Source organism: Cinclus cinclus, chromosome 2 (assembly GCF_963662255.1).
Source record: "Cinclus cinclus chromosome 2, bCinCin1.1, whole genome shotgun sequence".
Taxonomy (NCBI): domain Eukaryota; kingdom Metazoa; phylum Chordata; class Aves; order Passeriformes; family Cinclidae; genus Cinclus; species Cinclus cinclus.
The window spans coordinates 108,954,129-108,973,242 of record NC_085047.1 but is presented as its reverse complement, the minus strand read 5'-3'; the positions used below and the strand labels follow the sequence as shown (position 1 = coordinate 108,973,242).

The 19,114-nt window shown below is 36.6% G+C and overlaps 1 protein-coding gene across 1 annotated transcript in view; it reads left to right on the top strand.

Moving 5' to 3' along the window:
• CFAP47 (cilia and flagella associated protein 47) overlaps positions 1-19,114 on the top strand; it is a 260,595-nt gene that overhangs the window by 48,151 nt on the left and 193,330 nt on the right. Inside the window, exons 27-33 of the mRNA XM_062488108.1 lie at positions 5,043-5,143; positions 7,199-7,327; positions 7,613-7,862; positions 8,635-8,841; positions 11,761-11,854; positions 12,402-12,542; positions 14,977-15,172. Coding sequence (XP_062344092.1) covers positions 5,043-5,143; positions 7,199-7,327; positions 7,613-7,862; positions 8,635-8,841; positions 11,761-11,854; positions 12,402-12,542; positions 14,977-15,172 — 1,118 coding nt within the window. The remainder of the gene's footprint in view (positions 1-5,042; positions 5,144-7,198; positions 7,328-7,612; positions 7,863-8,634; positions 8,842-11,760; positions 11,855-12,401; positions 12,543-14,976; positions 15,173-19,114) is intronic.

The window sequence follows — 19,114 nt, the reverse complement described above, 5'->3', positions numbered from 1 at the left end:
ATCTTGATTGAAGTAACGTTTAGCTTACTACTTCGGAAAATAAGTAGTAAAGAAACAGTCAAAGAAAGTGGTGCTCTGGGCAGTAAAATATCCTAAAATCCCCACATGTGGTGTAGATGAGTTGTCATTGCTAGCGCGAGTGTGCTGAGGTCTCTTCCTCCCATGTTCTACAGTTTTCCCTTCCCTCTCCCTCTGGGAAGCTATGTAAACTCAGGAAATTTCTGAATTTATTCACAGTATTAATGGCTGGAACTTCAGGAAGAGGGAACGTCAGGGAATTCAGCCTCTAATAACAATATGATAGAGCTGAGACACAGTCACTAATCCAATTACGGATTCGTTCCAGTTGTTTTGATAATCTATCAGATCTCAGTGTCTCACAGGGGAAAAGGTTCCCTTTGCTCTTGGGAAATGTGCCCAAACCATCCAGCTCTTTAATAGGCACTGCTGGCTAATGTCAAATCCATGTATTCTGCTGGCATGCCTGGGAGAACAGGAGCTGTCAATTTCTTTCAATATCATTCACATTACATGAGAAAGCAGGGAGCTAGGAAACACTGGAGTTCTTGATATTTGCATGCTGCTTTGCAGAATTCATTTGACCTGAGAATATGTTGGCATTTTACCTCAGATAGTTGGGAGTGCTTTTGAAAACAAGAATGGTCCAAAACCATTAATCATTCTGTTCTTTTCTGTGCTCATGGCTTTCTGCCATTGTGATGGCCCTTGACAGCTGAAGCATCTCTTACTTAGGAATTAGGTGCTAACGTCACTGCTGCTGCTAGAAAAAAAATGTGGATGTTTTCCCAGCTATAAGTCTTACATATAGCATGAAATTATGTGTTGGCCACTATTCATTGTTGTATTATGTTGGTTGCTGGGGAAGCCTGAGCTCCTGCTACAAAGGATGAAAACCCTTCAGGGTTTAGGAACTGCTGATTTGTGAATAGTAATGGCAGAGCTGGCATGGGTCATCTTTTCCTCTTTCTTCCAGTTCCATCATCTCTGGATCTGTTCTAGGATTTTTGAGGGGAGGAAGGAGAGGGCAGGTATTTATCAATGTTTACATTGCAATCTTCCCTGCATCTAATTTGTTTTTTCTTTCGGTAAAATGCCACATTGCTTAGGCAAAGTTTTCTTTTGTCGCTAATCAATTCTGCAAGCAATTTGTTTTGTTTCCTAAACTAGAAGTGTGAGATTCTCTTGAATATATTTTTTTAGTTTACACAAATGATCTTGCGACAGGAATTTGTCACTTAGTTGCTAATGGATTTGGATTTTTCTCATTGGAAATTTAGTGATACTCTGCATTTCTTAATGAATACTATTGAAGAAGAGTTGTTTAACTATGCCTACATATTTAGAATATTTGGGTTACACTGATACAAAACAAATCACTTGTTTGTACTTAGGATACACCTGAAATGCCATAGAGCAGATTAAAATAGATATATATATATATAGATAGATAGATAGATAGATAGATAGATAGATAGATAGATGGATGGATTTGGGTTCTTTTGTCTTTCCACAAACATTAAAACAAATAAATTAATGAAAAAACAACAACAAAACCAGGGTTACTTTAAGAGAAACAAAATGGCCTCTTATATAAACTTTGTTTTATAGTGTTGAATGGTATGTTTTTTGTCATCTCAGTTGGAGCTTTACTTCAGGTGATCAAATGTTGGTAAACACAATATATTTAATACCATTCTCCTGTTCTGTGTTCTTTGGAAATACACATTAGGGAATAAACACTGGAGTAGCAGTGGCAATGATAGTTCATGCAGATGACAAATTTTTACTTGCTTTAGTAAGCATGATAAAACCAAATATACTGAATAATTTAATGTATTTAGTGACTTCACATTTGCTAGCAATACAGGTACCTTTTATTCCAACAGAATAATACAGACTCCTCTGTTATTTAATTAAATTCTACTGTAAATACAAATAAATATGTTGTACAAGACTTCTAGTTTTGTAAAATAATTTCATGAATGATGGTGTAAGTAAAGGTCAGTGGTACAAGATGCTTTTACTTGTACAGAATGCACATAATGTCTTTGTTATCTCTCTTCTGTATTTGTATGCTAGTGTGCAGGCTTTTCTCTCTGGTGCCCTCTGACTCAGTTCCTCAAAGGCATATGATAAATACTTAGCTCTTAGCACCTATGCTTTTCTGACATGTGTCCTTGTGAATGGAGTGGCATTATTTGAATCTCAGATTAAGTTTTTTAGGTACAGACTCACTCCTGAATTTTATTTCAAATAGCTCTTCTGGGAAGTGCTGTAATGAAGTACTTACTGATGGTAAGTGGACAGGTGACCAATAAGTGATTTAATGTTAATTATCACAGAATGCCTGGGGTTGGAAAGACCTTCAGAGATCACCTTGTCCCCTCTTCAAAGATTCAATTCTATTGTCCAGTTGATTTTTTTAGTATCTTCAAGGATGAGACTCCATAACCTTCTCTGGGTAGACTTTTCCAGTGTTTAGCCACTCTCATGGTTTTGGTTTTATTTTGTTTTTCTCTCTTATGATGAGGCAGAATTTCCTGTATTTCAGTTTGTACTCTCTGCATTTTGTGGTCTCACTGAGCATCACTGAGAAGAGTCTCCCGCCTTACTCCCTCCCATCAAATATTTGTGCACATAGACAAGATCTCCCTGAGCCTTCTTTTCTCACAGCTGAACACTCACACCTCTCCGTCTCTCCCCACACAGCAGCTTCTTCAGTCCCTCCTACATCCTTCATTCCTGACCTCCACCATCTCGTGCTCACTGCAGCCACAGTCATGGAAGTTAAATGCTTGTGACCGACATCAGCTGCAGGATCAGTTGTTTCCTTGCGTGATCCATCCACTCCTCCTCAGTGTGGGCATTGTGTTTGCTGTTGGCTGGGTGCCTCCAGTCTCTTCCTGTGATACCACAGCAGCCGGCGAGGCACATCCATGGAACAGGGATGAGCTTCCCATAGGGCAGCACCACGAGCTCTGAGGGGTTCATTGGTACACAGATGTTTGGGGCTGCTCTTTATATTCGGCATTGCACACTTACTTCCTTTGCTCTGAGTAGTTTCACTCATGGAATTTGTGTAAGTGGTTCAGGTGTACTGCAGCTGCTCTCCAGCACGCTTTTCTGTGTTGCATTACTGCGCAAATCAGAGCATGAATGAAGATTTCCCTGAATCCCAAACTGGCATTTAGGATGGGAGTGGCTGAGATACCTCAAACTGAGAAATCAGAAGGTGACTGAGTCTGATAATACAGACATTTGAGTTACTTTCATGTAACTGGAGACCTGTCTTTCATTAACTTCTGTACAGCATTCTTCCCCTCCTGCCCCTCACTCAGTTGTTTGAAGTTCACCTGTGTGCCTGCAGAGTATTGAGAGTTGTCATTTATCACAGTAAAGTCATGAGCTGGAAGTTGCAAACCTTTCTGTGTTGTAGTTATTGACCCTGTGTGACTTTAAATGGCTTGGTAAAGGTTGAACAGGCAAGCCCTGACACTCGTTTTGAGCATGTACAAATGTACGCTTAGTGCACAGAGAGAGGTGTAGATGTACCTCTTACAGCCATCTCTCCTGCTGATGCCCTGCTGCTGGGATTTTTTTGCTGAATAAAAGCAGAAAGAATGATGTTTGCTACAAGAAACATTATGCTGCAAGGTGCAAGTGGCCAGAGCCCTTGCCTTGCCCCCAGCCAAGTTCCAGTAGGACTAACATTTCCTAAGAGCAAACCAAAGCGTTGCAGAGCTGGATTATTTACTTAAATGGCTGTTATCAAATTGGAATCCCAGTGGGAATATTTACCAATAAGAAGTTGGCTATGGATTTAGTTGGAACCTTTCTCTATTAAAGTTGCCTTGAAAGCAATATCCAAGAATGTTTTGTTTGGAGAGTGAAGTATGGAGGAGAAAACAAAACTAATTTCTGGTACTTTTAAAACATTTCTGTTTTCCTTGATTGTGTTATTCCACAAAAATTATGTTGTATTATAAATAAACTAATCTGAGATGTGAAATCTTTTAATATTAATCTAAATTTACAATAAATAGAAATTTCTCTTAGGTTGGTTCAAGGAAATAGAAAATATACTCATTTAATCTGTGCAAGGTATTTTCAATATGCATAATTCTCAATATATTAAAGCAAGATGAATATCAACATGCTGCTTGAATTATTAAAATATATTTTTCTTTTTACTTTTGACAGTTTAGTCAAAGCAATTAATTAAAATTAACATTACTTAATAAGTAAATGAGAACTACAAATGCCGATTTTAATAACATAGGACTAAGCTCAGTTAAATTACCTGTCAGTTGCAATGAGCTAAGAACATAAATACAGATGGCTCCCAGGGTTCCATTGATGGCCATAATTTGCTTGTTGACTACACTCTGAGAGACTGAGGTGAAGTACAAAAAGAGAGTTAAAAGGTGGATTGCTGCACATCAATAAAGTTGCTGCAGGTAGAACAGACACTCTAGGGAACATCAGAGCATGGACATAAATTTCTATTATATTCCAGCAACTGCAGTCAATATCTTATTGTTTTTAAATTGAATCTATTTATTTTTAAATATGTATTTTGACATTTTTGTAAAGTTTTATAGAATAAATACTACATCAAAATAGAAGTTGCTTTTCAAGAAAACTTCCCTTATCAAAAGTTATAGGACATATTATTTAGCAAGTTAGCAGGCATCTTTAGGAGACTCACTAATGTCATTTGTAATTTCAGTAGTATTTTTATTTTCAGAAATGCAGAGTTAATTTATTTAATTAAATCTCTGCTGACTCTTTCAGACTGATTATATACCCATGCTCATAGTAAAACTAAGAAGTGGAAACACTGTACTAAACTTCAGCATTTTGAATGGTGCAGTCCCACCTGTGTAATCTGTTCAACCATTAGAGAAGAATGAAGGAGTTCTGATCAGAGTTCACTCTGTTTTTTGTTCTTATGCTGAAAAACTATTTTGAATACCATTGGTAAATAGAAAATAATAATTTCTGTATTTTGTTTTCAACAGGTTCTCATTTCTGGTTGCTGGAACAACAGACAATTGTCTTCTTACCCTATACCCGTACTTGGCATTGCACTGCTCTGATCAGAAAATTGTCTGGAGAAGCAGTAAGCAGTCAACACTCTATCTCTGAGCTTATATTATGTCTATTAGTACTTCAGGGTGATAACAGGGGTGTGATCATCAAGTTGTCATTTTTCCTCATTTATTGCAGGGGGGTACTGCAATTAAATTTTAAAATCATTTATTGGTTCAGTTTTCTTGTAGAAAATAAGGACAAGTTATATAAAGGATTAGGTAATATTTGTTGCAAAATATTGGAAAAAGCAAAATCTTACAGAATTTTTTTTTTGTGAAGTGTTTTAAATATGAACAGTGAAAATAGACAAAACATTAGAGAAAAAGTTAATTTGAGTTGTATTGATAGGCAGTGTTCATATATTTTGAAGAAAGCAAAAGAGAAACCACATGACATTATTTTAAAATGTGATCATTATTTTCCTATTGGGAATAGTTTTCAGGGTTTTTAAACTCCTGTCCTTGAAGGTAGAAGGGCACAGCTATCTTTTAAGACCTAATAAAAACCTGTGGTCATAGAGCAGAAATATTTTTATCTGCATTATGTCTCCCTGCCTGCCTCCCTCTGCCTGCCTCTGTCTCTAAATCTCTGCCTGTGTCCCCCCTCCTGAACCCATCTCTGCTGCCTCAGTGATCCGTAATCTCTGTGTGTGGCTGTGTTTATGGGAAGAGATTTGGATCATTGTATAATTCAGGTTGGAAGGGATCCATGGGGGCTGTTCAGTCCAACCTGCTAAAAGCAGGTTCAGTGTGGAGTAAATGGCTGTTTTTTTATAGCTGTATATGTGATCTGGTGTATTTTGATGAAATAAAATTTTTTCAGGTAAGGAAGTATGTGAGACCTGAGACAGATTTAGCATCAAAGACTGAATTGTAAGACTGCATTAACTTAAAGTAAATGTGTCACTCTGAGTATTTAAGAGAAAAGAGAATTGATACTTGGGAAATTGAGAAAGGGATTAGAAAGAAGACAGGTAATATTTTAGTCTTTTTCATCCAAATGGAAAAAGATAGGTATAGGTACCACACCATTCAGGGATTGTAGCACAATTAAATGAAGATAGGAAGGGGAAAAAAAGTATTCTCTTATTAACGTGTAATTTTTTATTTCTTTTCTTAATTTTGGTGACTGGTAGACCATTTTTGCAAACTTGTTTCTTAAAGATGCTTTGTATATTTCCATTGAGGATTAAGCCAAAAATGGAGTGATGGTTCTATAATAAATTATCTCACATTAATAATGGGATATTTCTGTCCTACATTGATTGCTTATTGGTTTGTTCACACATCAGTTTGTGTCAGTTTTGAAGCAAGTCATTACTGCTAAATTCCTTGAGTCTTCTTTATGTGATTTTGTATAGACTGTGTTGGTATGGAATGCTTTTAATGTGACCAAACCACATCTGTAGAACACATTGTCTTTGAAAGGTATCCAGGAAGGCTTTGCCTCCACTCTGACACCATGCTCTTGTTTTACTTCCTACAGATAATAAAAATAACAGTGCTAGCAATCAAAAGTTATAAAATAATCCTAGAGAGTTCTTTTCTTAGTGGTGTGTTTGCTTCTCTGGAAACTACACTTGGTGCCTCTTTTCTTTTGGACTAACAACAGAGGGTCCTCTAATCCTATCTTAGGCCAACATGGGAATGTCAGAACATCTGTTACTTCAGAACTGATGGATTGATAAAGTTTACTTCTGAGTTTGGTTTGTAAAATATGTGTTATCTAGTCTAAAAGGGCTTGATAATGATGCACTGAGGCTCATCACACAGCTGTGAACAAGAAGTCCTTGAGAATATTTTGTTCATGACACAGAATTCTTGGACTAGCATCGTTCTGATAGGGGCTTCTCAGCAGGTAGAAAGATGCATCCTGTAAAATATACAGTTAATAGGGAAAAAAAAAAAGCATAAACTTTTTTCTGGACCCCAGGCTAATGACCAAAATGAGATTTTTATAAGAACTGAGGTAAGAACTTTTAATTGATTAATTGAAGCATGAAGTAGATATTAATTTATAATTTTTTTAGAGTGCAGATAGTAAAATATGTTTTTTCAACTGCAACTTGAATCTTTTTCTACAGACAATAAAGACTTCAGCACTGGAGAAGTTGTTCTACAGCCATGTTTTACACCAGAATCATCTTCACATAGTTATTCTACAAGTTCTTTAGGTGCAACAACTGGCTCAACCTATGAAGATTCTCTATCGGGTATAGTACAGCACATAAAATCAATAGTCTTATAAAGAATGAGTCTCTTTTCTCCACATTGTGTTGTTTCTCCTTCTTAAATCTCACTAAGTTTTTTTTTAATTCACAAAGTTATCAATTAATTTTTTTGGCATAATTTAATGGAACTGTATCAGTGGTATTATTTGTTGTCTGGCAGTTTTTTGTTCTTTGAAAACAATTGTGTGTTGAATATTTTTGTGCTGGACAAAAAAATGGGGAAATAAGAAATCTTTCTGGATGTTTTATTTTGTGTGTATCATTCAGAGAGTACCATTGATGAAAGTGAGGGTGATGAATATGGAAGTGAAGAGAGTGAAGAAACACATGAAGAGAGTGAAACTGACAACCAAAGTGATGGGAAAGGAAATAATTGTGAAGTATCATTTTTTCCTGATGAAGACAAGGAGGAGTACACCTTCTTTCAAAAGACCCTAGCTGCTGTGAAGAGTTGGTTCACACTCTTTGGCTGGCCTAAAGGACAAAATCCCATCTCAATACCTCATTCACTGAGACGGTAAGTCGTGCCTGCTTAGAGCTAACTCCAGTCTGTCTCAGGCTAACAGATCTACCCAAGTGGTTTGGATATGATCTAAGGAATATAAACACACTCTAATGCACAGTTTTCTATCAAAATTGTAGCTTCTATGTGGTGCTTATATGAAACTGTCATCCAAGTGTTAGTTTTTACTTTCTAAAATATGTTTTCAACTCTGGTACCGCGTATCGTAATGCAGTGTCTGTTAAACGTGCAGTTCAAATGATATGTCACCTTCTTAACTGAAATGGATTCTCCTCTGGGAGTGAAAACACTCCTCTTTGTCCTTTCTTTGGTGCCATAAGTATGTGCTTTAACAATATGACTTTTTCCCCCACATAATATAAAGATCAAGAAACAGATGAGAAAGAATATTTTATAGTCAAGAATCTTGCAAGCACCCTGGAAATATATCAGTTGTGGTGGTCTCACTTACTTGATCTTATCTGGCTTGGTACTAAATAGTGAAGAAGCCACTCTCCTGGGAAACAATCACATAGACATTTATAAACATGATAAAAATGCAATTTATGTTTGGCAGAAAGTTTTTATTTATGAAGGAATAAATATTCCATACAGTTGAAAATTACTTTATTCTGAAAGTTCTGCAGGATGAAAAAGTGCTGCACTTTTCAACCTTCCTTGCTGCTGGTTTTAATTCATGGTTTGTTAAATTAGCCTTGTGATACATGTAATTGTAGCTCATTTTGTGCATTTAGAAGAATATTATTAAAGGCTTTTTCTCTCCTAGTGATGTGTGTATAGTCCAGCTAACCATTGCACAAGAGAAGAATTTTAAACGAGCGGTTGACAAAGGTAAACGTTTTTATGAGATGTTTATGCACCTGAATGGGCAACCAATACCAGGCATTGCAGCGAGCCAGTCATTGTCCCCTGATCCAGTAGAAAGAGTGTTCCAAATCCACTGGCAGCATTGTGAATTGCTTTCCTTCCTTAAGTAAGTACAAGTATAATGAGATATCCATGCATGCACCTTTTCTTTCCAATTTTTAAAATCAGCATACTTCAAGCCTAGTTCTAACTAGATGGAATACAGTGGGTTTAGAGGTTTTTTTATACTTTTTGTGAGATAAGATGTATGTATATAACCTTCAGTTAATTTTTAATTTTTTTTTTTTAAATAACCTCTAATTGATTTTTACCAAGGTTGTCTGCAGTTTGCACTAATCAAAGTGTCCTTTGGTAGGGCTATATCCAACACAGGAATTCCACAGGAGCTCTGCTTCCTTAATTGAAAAAGATGATTCATAACCTTTCTTCTTAGACAGACTCAGTAGACAGATCAAGTTTTTCATTCATCATCTCACCATTCCTCTGATGCTCTTATGTGCAGTCTTCCCATTGAGATTTTCCAGGAATCTAGGAATCTTGAAACAAGCATAAATGATGTTTGTTGAATACTTTAAAATGATGAGTTTTGGGGTAAGTGGATCCCAACCCTTTTCATCTAAAAATAACAGCAATTGGAAAGAACTACTTTAGTGTTTTGAATGTGTTTCTTGGGATTTTTTTTCCAAGCTCATTAACAGCTAGATTTTAATAAAAGACATCAGTTTTACTGAGCTTTGATTGTTAAGTCATGGATGTATTCAGAGGAGAATTGAAGCAGCAGCCAGCTGGTCAAGGCTAAGTCCAGTGCTTCTGTACACAAATGCATTGATGACTGATGGTTGTTGAGATCAAATGATCAGACGTGAAGTAATAATCCATACCAATCCTAGAAAAAATACCACGGGTTTTCATAGAAAAGCATTTCTAGCTAGACTCCTTTGCTTATGTGTATTTTGATGATTTTGGAGGTATTATTCAACCTGAACTTTTCTATAATTAATTTGGTGCTAATATTTTGTGCTTGACGTTACCACATCCTGTTAGTTTTCTGTCTCTCCTGGTTTGTGTGAATTCTGTAAGATTTCTTTGTGGCCTCCCATTTATGGATCTGCTTTTCCTACTTAGGCATTTTAGGATCATGTAGAATATTTGCATTTCCTCACAGATGGTTATAGATCATAGTACAGAAAAGTCTGATTGTCTGCACTGCTGGCATGACTGTGTGTAATGATGGGCAGACATCTAAACCCAGCTGAGATATGAGTAATTTATCTGTGATCTGCTATCCCTGCTTGTTCACTGTGATTTGTGGAAAGTCAGCAGATCTTGGTTTTCTTACTCCAGCCACTACTTTCTGGTCAGCATGGTTCAAATAAAGCATAATTTGTGTCTCAGATTTTCCACTTGCCAAAGCAGGTGAATTGTGCTTAGTGTTTCAAGCAACATTCCAAGTGTCAGTTTTATTGTACTCCAGTCAAAGGTTTCCTTGGTGAGTTACCACATCAGTAAAGGAAAAACCTGGGTATTTTACAGTACAACCAGGTTTTAGCAAGCCTTATGTTTTAAGGAAAAATGTCTTAACAGTGTGAAAATAATGATCTTGGACAACTGGCTTCATGTTTAACATTATCAAACTCCTCTTCATTCAAGTTAAGAAAGTGGTCCTAAAACACTTGGGTAGCAAAATGCAGCCCAATATGAGAACATTCAGTTATACAGGGATTTGCTATGATGACATGTAACCTTGTTACATGCTTTTCTTGGAATGAAAATTATAGATTGTGCCTATTCCAATGTATTTGCGAGTAAAAACATCAAAAAAAAGATAGGATACCTGAAAAGATTATTACTGTATAGCTTTCTTATTTTTTTCATTTGGGAGGAGCTGCATTTTAAAAGGGACTTAATGGAATGGAGTTTATAGATGAATGGAAAATGGGAATTTCAGACATGGTGAGTTTTAGAACTAGACTGCTAAATTGGTGCTATTTTGTGTCCCTGGTTAAAATACATTTGTTTTTAAAAATATGCTAGATATTGTATAAAACATGAAATTTCAATAATTTGAAATTATAAAGAATGATTTTCCAAGTAAAATATGGAAACTGAAATTGTAGTTAGTAGAAAAGTATAATTCTGTGAGAAGAATAACTTGTCATGATCTTTACTGCAAACTGACTTTTAATGTACAAATTAAATTTATTTTGAACTGTATGGTACTGAACAGTATGATAATTTCATTTGAATGAAAGACTGGTTATATAAGAAGGAATGTTAGTTTAATTTGTATTCCCATTAACCATTTTAAAAACTCAGAGAACAATTTAAATCTAGATATGCTATGATAATGTTCCTCACTTAAAACTCAGGAACCTTTTCTGCTTTCCTGAGAAAAACAAGCTTCAAAATTCTACACTGTTTTCCTTTCTTTCCAGCACATTTGTTTAAACTGTGTCATTTGATATAAAGAATAGTCTTTCTTCACTTGGAAATTAACATTTTGATATTCAGTTTAATGAAGTTGCCTTTTGTTACAGCAGTTACTTTTCCTGTTGCATTTATAAGTAACTTGAGAAGAGATGGCAGGTCCATTGAGAGTTTTGAAATACCTTTGCTTGCTCCCATTAGACTTCCAGTATCATTTATAAATATGAAACCACAGACCTATAAAAGCATCATCGAGTTCTAATTCTGCGGCAGTTATGAAACACTGGTCATTTGGCTTTCACATGGAAATGGCCATTATTTGTTTTGATGTTTTGTGTTATAATAAATTCTTCATGGAGGAGAAATGCTCATAAAGAAGCCAATCTGTCCAGAGTTGTATGTGTGTAGCAGTAGCTATAGGAATTGAACATGAGTTTCTATCCACAAAGCTCATCTAAGCAATTAATGGAGCTGGATCACTAGTCCAGAGGCTATTGAGATGGAGGAGATTGCACAAAGGTTAAACAACTTGAAAAAAAATGGATTTATCTTAAAAATAATTATCTTTTGTTTAACTTTTCCTGCTTTGTGATTTCAGAAGCCAAGGAGCATATCTTTCTCATGTTATGCCAGAATTTCTGCTTACACCTGAAGATTATGAGATATGGACTGAAGTGAATACTGGATTGAGGGTAGGTGGGTTTGGTATTTTCCCCTCTTTTTAACAAAGCCTGTGTGCTTCATTTCAGTCCTTTGAATACAAGTGGAAATTCTTGGTGGACCATGAGTCTTCTTACTGTGGTGACTGTTTTGGATTGCATAAATATAAGCATATGTGTGAGACTAAGTAAGAATTTAAGCTCACTTCAACATTTGCATTGTTCTCCCTCTTTTTTTTTGATTCCTTCTGATACTGTTTATACATGATATTAATGTCCAACAGATATGTTTTAAAGTAGAGATCAGATTATCCTACAGATTTTACAATTTTTAAGAAAAATATTTTGTTTGTTTTTCCCTGTTTCCTGATTGCCTCTTTCAAATCCTGTAAATTCTTTATTATGGTTCTTACTCCTGAGGCAGCAGCAAACTGCAAATGGTTTTAATGTTGGTCACTTTTGCAGTACACTAGATGTTATCACCCATTTATGCCATTGATTCATTATTGCCCTCTTTTGAATTTCCTATCCAAACTGATGAAATGAATATTGAAAAAAATTTCCATCCTTTTATCTGAAGTATTTCACACCTGAAGTGAAGAGAGGAAGCATGAGAAGCTCAGGCAAATTAAGTGGTGAACGTTTTTTTGCTCTGGAGAGCAGAACATTTGAGACAATGAGCAAACGAGCTTGGACAGATGTGCTGCTGCAGATGTACAAGGTAAACTGCAGATATATTTACTACCAGATTCTGAGGAACTGATTGCCAAAATCTTTATTTTGAAAAAGATCTGTGGTATATAGGAGGTTTATTTTTTCCCTAACATATCTTTAAATCTAAATACTTGTAAGTACTTTATTTCTCTTTAACAGAGAAGGAAAAAGAGAGAGTGAGAATATTTCAAGTTTCATTAAGACTTTATAATTGTGTTAATATGTTCCAACTAGGAAATGTTACATTATAACAGTCTGCATTTTGTAGAATTAAATGTTATATAATTATTAGTGCAAGTAAAGAAAACTCTGTCATTCTTTTGTGTTACTCTGTTTAGAAGCTCTTTTCACTGGATGTAATTACCTAGATGTATAACTGTAACATTTATTACCTTACATATGAATGGAATTTTTAAACAGCTAAGCATTTTTTTTATAATACCTATTCCTTTTAAAATATTATCAACTTGGTCAGTATAGACTTCTCAAATTTTGTTCAATTTTATTTTTACTGATGGTAGAGAAAAAATTGGGTGTCATTTTTTCAAAGGAAAATTTACATGCTCATCAATGATCAGTAACATTTTTTTTGCATAGAAGAAAAATGTATTTATTTCTGTTCCAAGGGATGGAAAATAGATTAAAAATATAGCTAATGTTTGGGCTTCCCAGTACAAGTCATATGTGGATGTACTGCAGTGTGACTTCAATGAAGGATCCCACAGCTGATTTAAGAGACTGAAGCATCTGTCATTTAGCAAGGAACTGAGAGGACTGAGACTGTTCAGCCAGGAGAAGAGAAGGCTCAGGCAGGGAGTGTATCTAAGAAATGTGTTTCAGTACTTGAGGGGAGGTTGGTTATAAAGAGGACAGTGCCAAACTCCTCAGTAGTGCCTCATGACATGGTAAGAGGCACCAGGCAAGATCTGAGATGCAGGAAATGCCTTTAAACTTAAGAAACCTTTTTTCCTGTCACAGTGGTCACACACTAGAATGGATACTCTGAGGGGGTTGTGGAGTTACTGTCCTTGGAAGTATTCAAAGCCCAGCAGAATGCAATCCTGGAAAAGCACTCTGATTGTTCTTGAAGAGGGAGGTTTGGACCAGGCAATCTCCAGAGCTGCTTTCCAACATCAGCTATTCTCTGATTATGTGATTACTGACTGGGAAAGCACAATAAAAAATAGAGATGAAACACTGTGTGTACATGGGCTGAGGCAGATGACTTAAGAGCACATGGGAACATGGATGTGGAAAAATGCAGTCATGATTACTAGAAAGCAAGTCACTTTGCAGTTATTTCAGTTTGCTGTAGTCTTCATAGATACATGACAGGCAGAGCAAAACCCCAGCAAAATTAATAGTATGAGTGTATGTTTTGTTGTTTGGGTTCTGATTTTTTGTTTTCTGATGAGATGAAACCCTAAAAAGGTAGCTTGAGATGCCTTGATTCAATCAGGTTTTATATCAGTCAGGTTGAGGAAACCTCCAGCATCAGTCCAGGCTGGGGGAATGAACAGATCATGAGTAGCTCTGCTGAGGAGAACTTGGAGGTTCTGGTGGATGAAAGGCTGGACGTGAGCCACCCGTGTGCACTTTCAGGCCAGAAAACTAATTTTGCCCTGAATTTTATTTTAGACATTTAATGTGAGTCTTTTCAGGAGAAATAATCAGTGTAATTTGGACCTAAATAAGCAACTGGGTCATGAAAGATTTGGATGTTGTCTATAGATTGCTCTGGTCATCAGTGTAAGTAGTTCAGCAATTAGTGCTTTGGACAGAATATGCACAGTAATTCTTGGAATACAGATGACCTAGTGGTTTCACAGGGTTCATAAAAAGTTGGAGAAAAGTTGAAAACAAAAGAGTATTTATCAGAGAGATTGAGAGAGAGAGAATGTCTCAAGTTGGAAGGGACCCATAAGGAGCATCGAGTCCAGCTCTCAGCTCCTCAGGACTGCCTAAACTAAACCATATGGCTAAGAGCATTCTTCAGATACTCCCTGAACTCTGAGTTGGTGCCATGATCACTTCACTGGTCTGGTGACCGACCATCCACTGAGTGCTGAACCTTTTCCTAGGATCCAAACTTGCCCTGTTGCAGCTTCATTACGTTTCCTTGTGTCCATATTGCTGATCATCAGAGAGAGGAGATTGGCACCTCTCTCTCCTCTGCCCTCCTTGAGGAATTTGTAGACTGAGGTGATGAGGTCACTCTTCAGCCTTCTCCAAGCTGAACAAACTAGGTGATCTCAGTGGCTTCTCATTTGTCTTGCCCTTGAGACCTTTCACCATCCTGTGTACTGGTTATGTGGGTGCTAATGTGCAATCTCCTAAACCTTTTCTAAATTAGAAAACCTTTTGAGTTTGTTTTTTCCTTTATCTGTCAGCTCAAAATTCTTCTTACAGTTCATGCTTTAAAACATTTGTTATCATTTCAGGTGTTTGTTCTTCCACGGGTTTCTTCCCGTATTTGTCCTGACCCATTGAGCTTGGAAAGCTTGCAGAACATGCCAGGAATAAAATTAGAACCTTTATGCAGTAATATATATTCTCGATATGAACGAGCCATCCTCATCTGGTTGAATAAAAATTATGAGAAAAATCGACAAATTGTGTGGAAAGATAGTCAGAGAGGTGAGATAATTCTTTTACTATGTTCTTTCTTCTAAAATTCCTTTTGTAGATTTTGCGTTGTTACTCATAGAGGTATTGTGTCAACTTGCCACTGAAAGTATCTTTTTAGTATAAGTTGTTGCCTGCCCATATGTATTTAATTTCCTTGTGTTTCTGTGTTCCAAGATCAGCATCTTTTGATTAGCACTGTTCATGATGTATCTTCTAAATTCTGTGTGTTCTTATAGTTTTTAATTAGGCATAAAGGGTGATGTGAACCCTCTCACTTTCTTTTTTCCATTACTGTTGTCAGGAAGTGCTACCGGTAATTACTGCATCTTAATATTCCTGTTTATAGTCAGACTCAGTTGTTCTATATGTGCTTATAGTGGTGTGTTTGAGAGCTAGCTTTTCAGAATTTTTAGAATGTTTTTGTATGTCCTTTAGTCAATGACATTTGGAAAGGCAGTAGAGACCAAGGTTCCAGATTACAAATCTTGTCCTGCTTGCAAAAGCAGGTTGACTCTCATAACTGCTTGAGTAAGGCTAGATAAAATTACCCTTTCCATTTAAGACTGATCTAGGCACTTCTGGTACTCAAATGTGATAAACTGTTCAACCAGTAGTAATTATTACTTCTGTTTTCTTTCATGATTTTTCCCTTTTGCTTCTTGACCCTAACTAACTTAATTGCCTTTTTCAAGCAGAAATTTTGGGTGTGTGGTAAACCCAAGAAAGGCAAATCTGGTGATAAGAGGGATGACCTCCAGAATGGTTCATAGGCCACATGTGGTAAAAAATATCTGCCATTTTTTGCCTCAAGTAATTTATGACCTCTCTCAATTATGGATAATCTATCTGGATTTCATCTTTCATAAATCTCATTTGGGCAGAATCTTTATCTTGCATATGCTTTTACTATCCCTTTGCTTTTCTCACTTTCCTGTGTAGAAGCAAACTGTAATGGCTATTCTCAAATATGTTGAATACTTCTACTGGTAAGATTGAAATGTTACTCCATAGCTCCTGCATCCAACAGAAACTAGCTGTTTGTGCATAGCCTGAGTCTGATCTTATGAGTAACTCAGGGAGCTCCCTAGCTAAATAATGTGTCCTGCAGTAGGTAGGTGTATTTGCAATACATTACTTTTTATTATCTGTGCCTGCTTTACTGGAGCTTTCTTACAGCTGCAAGCACTGCTCTACTGGGCTTTTCTGAGCCCCCTGTGTGTAGCTGACAACTTACAGAGAGAATGTCTCTGTCTGGCCAGGGTTGTGGCTCACTGTAAAGGCTGCATGGATAAATTCCCCATCCCCTCTGTCTGTTCTCTGGATTGCAGGCTCCAGTAATACCTGGGTGTTGAGGTGTGGCTGGCCTTGTTCTGGTCTGTGGGAATTCAGTGGGAAGAATCCGAGTGCCAAAATAAATCTTATTTAACATTAGACTTTTAATTGAGTTATAGTCTTGAAAGATGAGAGGAGTGAATCTGAATTCTGAAGTCCAGTTGTAGTGGACATTACCAGGCAAAAAAGCTTCAGGTGTCCAAGTGGAATATGTACTAAGGATGCATTGAAGGGGCCAATTATTGAAAGTGTTATTTTAGTTGCCTAAGAGTATATAATTAATTGTAGTATAAAATGAGGGGTATTTTTCTAATAAGTCATCATATAGTTATCAGCAATTGTAAAGTACGGGTTTTTTTACAATTATTTAGTTCTAAAGGCTCCCCAAAATTGGCACCCTAGAAGAACAGTATATTTAAAATATTGGTGTTCTCAGAAAATATTAATAACTTCTGCTAAATCATGCTGTAAGTACAGGTAACACACTAGGTTGATATATTAATTATTGCAAATCTCATGTAGCTTTGACTCTGGGTCATGGGTGAAGATGAATTCTGTGGTTACTGCCATGAGACATTTATCTGCATTACAGTTCTTGCCTACAATTTCACTTAATTACACTTTTCTGATTTCAGAGAAGTGCAAGATTAGAATGAAAAGGCAGGGTTTATATATACTTCCTGCAATGGGAAATTACATATAGTGTTTTGCTATATAACTTCTTTAGAGGTTTTTGATTCATTACTTCTGTATTCTCTTTTCTATAAGGTACACAGAAATAACTTGATTTATGCACATAAGCATGCCCTTTTGCTTCTATTTCCATTTATCTCCCCAGACTGCATAAATGAGCATCAGAAAAGACCTGATAATTCAAAAAAAGGAGAAAATTCTGAAAAATTGTGAAATGTGTGTCTTACTGTTATGCCTTTGCATTATAAAAGTGTTTAGTTGTGCAATCTTACACTGTTTTGTTTCAGAGATGACATCTCAATATCTCTTTGAATCCTCTGTTTTGAGCCTTCACTTTCCTCTAGCTTGTTTTGCTTTTGCTGCCTCAGAATGAATTTGAATGAATGCCTCAGTGTCTGCTACTGTGTTATTCTTTCTGCCAAATGAAGCAAAGAATCTGAAGGCAAAGAACACAGAAAAGACTTGAGGGACACAACGTCTTCTTTTTTACCTTGGTCTTGACTGTTTAAGATTGAGCACTAAGCCATCCCAGGCACTTGAGATGAATGGGAAAGTCTGGAACAAGGAAGATTTAGCCATGGTGGAGGAGGATCAGACTGGGGAGCCACTGGACAAACACAAGCCCAGGGGACCCAATGGGGTTCACCAAGTGCTGAGAGGCCAATCTCAGTACATGGTCAGTTCAGCAGCCTTGGATAGGTCAGGACAGCCTTAGGGGGCAGAGTTTGGAAGAGATGTCATTCCCATCTGGAAAGAGAATCCAGAAAGCTTCAAAGCCAGTCACACTCGTCTCTTGGGATGCTGATGAACTAAATGATCTTTGCAAACATTACCAAGCATACAAAGTACAGGAACATTTCTGTGAGTAATTGCAATGAATTTCCAAAGGGATAATCATGCTGGATCAACCTGACTGCCTTCCATGATGACATGGCCAGTTCAGTGGACAGGGGTAGAGCATAGATATTTATCTCAGCTTGGGCAAGGCTTTCAACAGCCTCTTGTAACATCCTCAAAATCAAACTAGTCAAGTACAGGCCAGTTAAGAGCCCAGTGAGGCAGACTGAAATTAGGCTGAACTGCCAGGCTCAAAGGGTTACAATGAGTAGCACAAAGTCTGGCTGGAGTCTGGTGACCAGAAATATCCTCCAGAGGTCATTAGTCTGAATTTGTTTCTTAAGATCATGCACTGGAGAAGAGCTTCTATTCCTTGGCAGATTTAATATTCTGATATATTGTTGATCCTTTAAGTTTTATGATGTTAAGGTTAATATTTAAATTTATACTCAGATATTTTGACATTTTGAATTATATTAGTTTTAAACTAAGCATTTAAGCAGGCTTTTCCAGAGGAAGTTAAGTGTCATGAGAAAAAATGTCGGAGTGTATTAAGTGTTCATGCAGCTCAGCTGAATGTCTCAAACATCCCCTGTTTTGAATTTTGGTCGTTATTATTTGCTAATTTTAAGAGAAGGATTAGATTTTCTTTTTATTTTTTTTTTAATCATTTCTTACTACAGTGCAGATCACAGAGCAATTACCACTTTTTGCTTAACGTTTAAGTTCCTGCATATTACCATCTAAACACTCTGCTTTGAATACTTAGCCCTGACTAGCAAAATGTATTGACGTGCTGTTTTCAGCTCAAAACAGTCTGTTGGGTGATTACTTTCCACTAAATAAATGAAGATCTATCCAGGCCAAATTTCTCAGTCTTTCCTTTGATAACTGAGCTCCTTAAAGTGAAATGTGACAGTGAGAAAAGCCTAAGCTACTGCAGTGCCAAGAGGTTTCAAATATTCATCTTTATTACACTCTTCTAAAGTTGGAGGTATAACTATACCATTCATCAGAACTCTCCTCTTGCAAGAATTAAGATCTTAATAGCTAAGAGAGAACATTAGCAAGGAGTTTAGTGTCTCCACA